The sequence below is a fragment of the Cynocephalus volans genome, chromosome X, assembly GCF_027409185.1.
Source record: "Cynocephalus volans isolate mCynVol1 chromosome X, mCynVol1.pri, whole genome shotgun sequence".
Classification (NCBI taxonomy): Eukaryota; Metazoa; Chordata; class Mammalia; order Dermoptera; family Cynocephalidae; genus Cynocephalus; species Cynocephalus volans.
This window is the reverse complement of record NC_084478.1, coordinates 81,857,775-81,865,375: the sequence shown is the minus strand read 5'-3', so window position 1 is coordinate 81,865,375 and position 7,601 is coordinate 81,857,775. Positions and strand designations below refer to the sequence as shown.

Here is a 7,601-nt window from a genome sequence, read left to right as displayed (position 1 = left end):
ATTTTATGAACATGAGCCCAAAAGCACAAGCAGTAAAAGAAAAAAATAAACAAATGGGACTATATCAAACTAAAAAGCTTCTGCACAGCAAAGGAAACAATCAACAGAGTGAAACAACAACCTACAGTGTGGGAGAAAGTTTTTGCTAAACATGCATCCAACAAGGGATTAATATCCATAATATACAAGAACCTCAAGCAACTATACAGTAAAAAAACAAATAACCCAATAAAAAAAATGGGCAAAGGAGATAATAGACATTTTTCAAAGGAAGACATACAAATGGCCAAAAGATACATGAAAAAATGCTCAACATCACTAGTCATCAGGGAAATGGAAATTAAAACTTCATTGAGATACCACCTCACCCCAGTTAGACTGGGTATAATTAAAGACGGTGAATAACAAATGCTGGAGTGGGTGTGGAGAGAAGGGAATACTCCTACACTGTTGGTAGGACTGTAAATTAGTACAACCACTATGGAAAACAGTAGGGAGTTTTCTCAGACAACTACAGATAAATCTTCCATATGATCCAGCAATCCCACTTCTGGGTATATACCCAGAGGAATGGAAATCTCATGTCGAAGGGATACCTGCACTCCCATGTTTATCGCAGCTCTCTTTACAATAGCCAAGATATGGAACCAACCTAAATGTCCATCGATGGATGATTGGATAAGGAAACTGTGGTATACGTACACCATGGAATACTACTCTGCCATAAAAGAAGAATGAAATACTCCCATTTGCAACAACATGGATGAGCCTGGTGAAACTTATGTTGAGTGAAATAAGGAAAGCACAGAGGGATAAATACTGCATGTGCTCACTCATATGTGGGAGCTAAGAGAGAAAGAAGGAAGGAAAGAAAGACCACAGTGGTGCAGTGGACTTGCAGAGGGAGAGAACATTCCTTGGGCTACAATGTAGAGTGAGGGGCGGGGGAAGAGGAGGGAGAGGGAGGTTGGGGACAATTGGGTGGGGGACACGGGCTACAAATGCAATTTGTGTTCATGGGTATGCTGCCAGTTTGAATCTGGCCCTCACACCATGGGCACGAGGGGGGACAATCAGCTTTGTATCTCATGAATATTCATAATCAATAATAAATAAATAAATAAAATTTATAAATAGTCAAAGCCTGCAAAGACATAAAATAATCTCTTTGAAGTGATGGTACCTATTTAATATGTATGTCTTTTTTTTTAAACAATGCACTTCAAAAAATCCAGAAGCCTAACAAATTTCTCATAACTTAAAAAAACAGTAATTTAAGAAGAGGAGCACTCTCTTACACTGTTAGTGGGCATAAACATTATGGAAGAAACATTTGGCGGAATATGTCAAAGTATGTAAGGCAATTAAATACCCCTAGATAAGAGCAAATATTCGGCTACAAATGTATTCTCTATAGAATTAAACGTACTGAGGAAAAGCCACAACCATTTAAGGGACTAAGATTTAGAAATTATACCTCACCCATAAAATAGAACATTAAGTAAAAGCAAAATTATAGGAGAATATATAATAATTTTGAAAGATTATAATAAAGAACTGTTATAGTGAAAATATCCCACAATGAAACATACATACTGTATATATTTTTCGAAATATTAATTATTTGTACATGTGTCAAATGTTTCAATTTTTTTTTTTTTTTTAGTCAAATGGTGGGATTAGGAATGATCTTAATTGTTTTCCTTTCCAATATATTTTTAAATGTTTCTATTATGATAATGTATTACGTCTATAAAGATAAATGCTTAAAACAAGTAAAAACAAAAAATCTTCAGTTACCCTGATAAAATATTGGAAAACTGCAGAAGTGGTTGTAATACCATGTACAGAAAACTGTCCAGGTGTTCAGGGTCTCTCGCAACATTTGTGTGCTTGACTAAGGAAAACAAGTACTATCTTCATGGATTATCAATAACTAATGAACCAAAAATAACAGCAATTTTAATCCTCCCATATCATTTGACCCTTCAATTATACTTTTAACAATGTTTATTCAGGAAATAATCTTGAATGTAAGCAAGGATTGTGCACTATGATATTCTTGGCAGCTTTGGTTTGGATAAGAATAAAACTGAAACAATCCAGATGTTCAAAAATGAGAAGGTAGATAAAATAAATATCCACATATATATGTACATATATCTATCATTCTATCTAGCCTACCCATACACTGGAACACTAAACAGCCATGGAAACTATTTTAGAAGAATATTTAATGACATGAAAGGAGTTTCAAGAATATCTTTCTATACATCTATATCTATATTATATATTTACGTGTGAAAAAGCAGATATTGAAACAGTATATACATTAAATTCACATATATCACATGAAAAATACTGCGCAGGTACAGATGAAAGTCTTTCAGGAACACATGGGCAGTCATTAGGACTGATTACTGGTGGCATTAGTTTTCTTCTGTTAACTTGTCTGCTTTGTGATTTTTTTTCCTGTAGTGAAGCTGCACTGTTTTTCTGACAACAGGGAAAAGTACAGGAAGTGGGCACAGAGGAAAGGGGTGATAAACAGTGTTTAATTCCAGCAAAGGACCAAGAACAGCAAAATACTACCATTTGCATTTCATCAAGCTGGCCAAGACACACACGCACACACACACAAACACACACACACACACATCGATTACAGTGAACAGGAGACTATGCAGGGGAAATGGGCATAATCATTTTACTAGCTGTGCTGGTTGGCACGAGTGCAAATCTGTACAATGCTTATGAAGGGGTCCTTTTGTCAACACACAGGAAAAGTCTTTAAAATGTCTGTATGCAGATCCTGCAAGTCCACAGTTAAAGAGACCATCCAGGATGCTAGCAAAGATTTGGCTTGACAAGGAAGGATTCACTCATCAGAGCACGCAGTGTTGGTTTTAAACACAGGGAAAGAACTAGGCACCACCTGAATGTCTAACAACGCCGGAATGATTACAGAAATGTTAAGGTCCATGGATACACTGGAGCACTCTGCAGGCACTGAAGATGACGTTTCATAAACCTGTTGAATAACATGGAAACAAATTCAATGGATTGATTTCTGTTTGGTTTTAGTTGCTGCAAAAGCAGGTTAAGAAACACCACATAAATGAACCATTCTATAACAATGTGTTAAAAGGGAAGGGGGGGGTAAGAAAGGGAGGGAGCAAGAGTAAGAGAGCCTGAAAAAGCAGCACACCAAAAAAGTAAAAGTGGTTCTCTCTGGGTGGTGGATCATGGGGAGCAAATACTCTCTTGGTTTTCCCTCATCTGATTTCCTTGTCCTGTCTGAGGTTTCTACCATGAAATTGTATCACCTGTGCAGTAAACAAAGAAAGAAAGAAAAATGCCTTTTAAACCAAACCACAGGGAGAAGGGGCAGCCTGTAACCTGTCAAATGGCACAGATTAGTAAAATCATTCACAACGCCCTCGGTGGGTGTGGGCGTGGGGGAGAGAAAGGGAAAGAGAGAAGAGGACAGAAAATGGGAGAAGGTAGGAAGTGGTGAGAGGGGAAGAGCAGGAGAGGGGAAGGGGGAAGAGAAAGAGCAGGGTGGGGAGAAAAAGAGGAATGGTGGGAGAGAGAGAGAAAGAGAGACAGAGACAGAGAGAGACCTGCACTCCCAATACAATACACTGCTGGTGGGTTAGCGGGTGGGATGGTGGGGGGGGTTGTAAACCGGGTAGGAGCCAAGGTTTGGCTCTGCTGGCTGGGTCGCTCCTAGGATGTCTTCATCGCAAGGTGGCCTCCTCGTCGGTGTCTTCCTCGAAATCCTTGACGTCAGCACTGGTGGACTGCCTGGCCCAGGCTCCCCTTTCGGCCTCTCGTTCTTTGTGCGACTTGAATCTCCCGACGAAAATTTTGCGGTAGTTCAGGAACATGCCATTCATCGCATCGATGGCCCGCTCGGCGGACTCCTGCTTCTGGAAGTGCACGAACCCATAGCCCTTGGGACCCTTTTCGTCACAGGCCACTTTGCAGGAGAGGATGTTGCCGAACGCCGAGAAGATGTTGTACAGCGCCTTGTTGTCGATGGTCTTGCCCAGGTTCTTGATGAAGACGTTGCCCACCCCACTCTTGCGGAGCGACGGGTCTCTCTGGGACCACATGATGCGCACTGGCCTGCCCTTTATGACATCAAAGTTCAGGGTCTCTAGGGCCCGCTTGGCGTCCACCGGTTGCTGGTAGTTGACATACGCGTAGCCCAAGGAGCGGCGGGTGATTTTGTCCCTGCAAATGCGGATGGAGAGGATGGGCCCGGCTGGGCTGAATTTCTCATACAGCATTGCCTCGGTCACCTCAGGGTGCAGGTCTCCCACGTACAGCGAGGCCATGGGAAAGTCTGGGTTCCCTTCGGGGCCCCCGCCGGTCTCAGCATCCGCATCGGCATCTGCAGCGGCGACAGTCGCCGCTGCCGCCACTTCCTCATCCTCATCCGCCTCCCCCAAGGGGGGCGCCGCAGCCTCCGCTGCGGTGGTGGCGGCAGCGGCGGCGGCGGCTTCGGCCTCGCTGGCCTCCTCCACCGCCGCTGCCGCCCGGGCGGCCTCCGCCTCCTCACCCGCCAGGACAGCCGCTGCCTCCCCCAGGGTGGCCTCCGCCGCTGCCTCCCCTGAGGCCTCGGCCTCCACCTCAGCCTCCACCTCTGCTTCCGCCTCCGCCACGGAGGCCTCCGCCACCGCCTCTGCCACGGTCGCTGCCGCAGCCTCCGCCGCCGCCGCCGCCTCCGCCGCCGCCACTGTCGCCGCTGTCGCCACGGTCACCACTGCCGCCAGGCCGCTGCCGCGACCTCCCTTCCCGCGAGCTGGGAGGCGGAGAGGCGGAGGAGGGCAAGAGGGCCGGTGGGTGCCGGAACCCGGGCCAGGGACGACAGCGGGAGCTGCGGCGGCAGGGGAACGGAGCCAACTGAGCTGGCGAGTCCAAGTCACCTGGGATGGGGAGCGCTGCCAGGACCGCGCCGGTGCGAGTCGCCGCAGCCTGCAGCGTGCAGCGTGCAGCCTGCTGCTGTTGCCGCCGCCGCCGTTCGGTCGTGGGCTAGCGTGCGGGGCGCGGGCGGGCGGGCGGCGCGTGGTGGGGGGCGGGGGGTGTTGGCGTCTGTGGTCCGGGCAGCTGGGAAGACTTCTGTCTCTTTGGTTCCCCCTGTGGCTGCTGCGGGGCTGTGGGGCACCAGGTGGTGAGAGGGGGCAGGAGCAGGAGGCTGGGGGCGGGGGCGGGGGCGGGGGTGGCAGTGCTCAGTTTCTTGGGTCTCCTGGAAATTTATGAAGAGGATGTCAGGGAAAGGGCTCCACGGTGGACGTAGGGAACACAGGTTAGAAATTGGGTGGGTGGGGAGTATTTTATCCCCTCTCTCCCCATTAAGGGAACGTTTAAATGATTAAATCAAGCACCTTGCAAGAGAGAAGACACACACACTCACTAACATCACCACCACCACGGAAACAGCTCCTGAGCCTCAGAAGCTCCCCATGCAGTCTGCTGATCCATTTTCTCAGAGATCTCTTTCCTTTTTCCAGCTCTTTCCCTCCTCTGCAACACTTGCAAAAGAGCCAATAAAGAGCATGTATTCATTCATAATGCCCTGCCGCAGATATTTATGGAGCCGACGCCAGTCCCTAGGGATACAGGGGTCTGAGAGATGGGAGGACATAGACTGGTCTTGAGCTTGTCTCTGGGAGCAGACAACCTGGGCTGGAAATCCTGCCCATGCTCCAGACTACCGGCGAACTATGGACCTGGGGTCCTGCATAACCCCAACGCACCCCACCCCCAGCCTCAGTATATGCAGCCTGGAAATGGGGAAATCAAGAGTACCCTGTCCCTAGTGCTGTCCTCAATGATAAGGTGAGGAAAGCCAAAGCAAGGGCTGGAAATACGGCCTGGTCCGGTGCCAGACACTTGTTTATTCTTGGCTCTGCTGAGGTTCTCAACCTGGACCAAGAAATGCGCATCCATGCTCAAAAGAAAAACAAAAACAAACCTGAAGTCTCTGTGTGGAAAGAGGTGCCTGTTCCCAGTTCACCAATATTTATGGAATATTGTTCACCTATATTTATTGAAAGTTTGTCAAGGACTTGGCACTGGGGGCTAAGGGACAGGCAATGTGAAAAGTGATCGGTGAGTATGGATGTGTCAGAGGTGTGGGGCAGGGTCAGAAGATGTGAGCAGCATGTGTGGTGGGAGCAGATTGGCCAACAGGGCCAAATGCTGAGGGGATAGACAAGTCAGCAACTCTTAGAGTGTAACAGAGGCTGGAGTCCCACTTTCTCCAGAAGGGAAGACCAGCTGCTACTCTTTCTAGTAGGAATCAAGTGAGGCTACACCAAAGATGGAACCTCCAAGGTGGGCTCTAAAAGATCTACTCATCTTTCCACCGTGTCAAGGCAGGAGGGAAGACGTTCCAGGCAGAGCAGAGGAATCAGTCTGTGCTGAAGGCCCTGTGACATGAGTGCACACACGTGGTCACTTCTGGTCATGCCTAATAATCTGGAGTGGGCAGAGCTCATAGTCTCCAAGAGCATATGGTAGGAGATAGGTCTGGAAGGTATTGGGCCCTGAGAGGCAAGTTAAGGTGCTTGGACTCTATGCTCAAGATCACGGGCACCACTCAGCATGTTCAAGGAGAAAGTGGTATGATCAGAACTTTAGAAAGAGTACAAATTAAACATCAGTACACATATAAGTGTGCGTGCATGCACACGCACACAAGTGCACAAAACCAGGACAGGGCTGACAGAACAAAAAGAACAAAGTCAGATGTGACCAGTTCCCGAAGATACAGAACAACCCTTCTCACTGCCCCTCCTTTCATTCCATAAATAGGGTTCTCACAGTTACCGTGAGCCAGTGGGGTCAGATATAAAGCAATGACAAAACCATAGTGCTTTCCCTCAGGACATCTCCACTCCACTAAAGCTTAGTTAGGCTGACCCCACAGATAACAGAAATGCCTGTAGAGGGCTGTAAGTCCTATGTGACTGAACTATGGTGGCCATGGAATTTCACCTGCTCAGCACATATTCTCTCCTTCCCCTCCTCCCCAAATTCCACCTTCTTTTGGTAAATAAAGCTGATTTCCGTAGTGGCAGCATTGCCTGGACCTGGGCAATCCCACGCGATAGAACAACGGTGAATCTAAGGAAGTGACTGAGTGACTCATCGTGGAGTGCCAGGCAGTGAGCACTTTCCATAGCTGCCTGGAAAGCATCCCAAGATGACTGAAAAGCAGGCACACCTCACCAGATTGCAACGTCCAGCTCTCTGCCCCTAGGCTGGACAAATGCTAGCAAAGGCAAGGGACAGAGACCTAGGAAAAGCCTGCTGTAAGAGCCCATGCCTGACCGAGGTGATCACTGTCATCACTGTTAGGAGTCATCTCCTGGGGGTCTAGGTTGCATGCAGGCAGGGGGCAGATGACATGTGCCTCACCATTCCAGGTGGTTATCCAAGAGGCATCAGAGGAGGCAGAGGCCGAGGGGGAAGTCATGATTGCTGAGGAGTAGGGGATGTGGCGATGATGAAAAGAGCTTCTTGGCCAATTGTTAGATTGTTAGGAGACAGAAATGAGAAGGGGCACTAACTGGGGACCAAGTTGAGGA

The 7,601-nt window shown here is 47.8% G+C and overlaps 1 protein-coding gene across 1 annotated transcript; it reads right to left on the bottom strand.

Annotated features, from left to right (window-relative positions):
• Positions 1 to 3,740: 3,740 nt before the first annotated feature.
• On the bottom strand, positions 3,741 to 4,433 carry LOC134366621 (polyadenylate-binding protein 1-like 2). Its single transcript, XM_063082980.1, has one exon. The coding sequence runs from the start codon at positions 4,341 to 4,343 to the stop codon at positions 3,741 to 3,743; it is 603 nt and encodes a 200-aa protein (XP_062939050.1). The 5' UTR covers positions 4,344 to 4,433.
• Between the last annotated feature and the right edge of the window lie 3,168 nt (positions 4,434 to 7,601).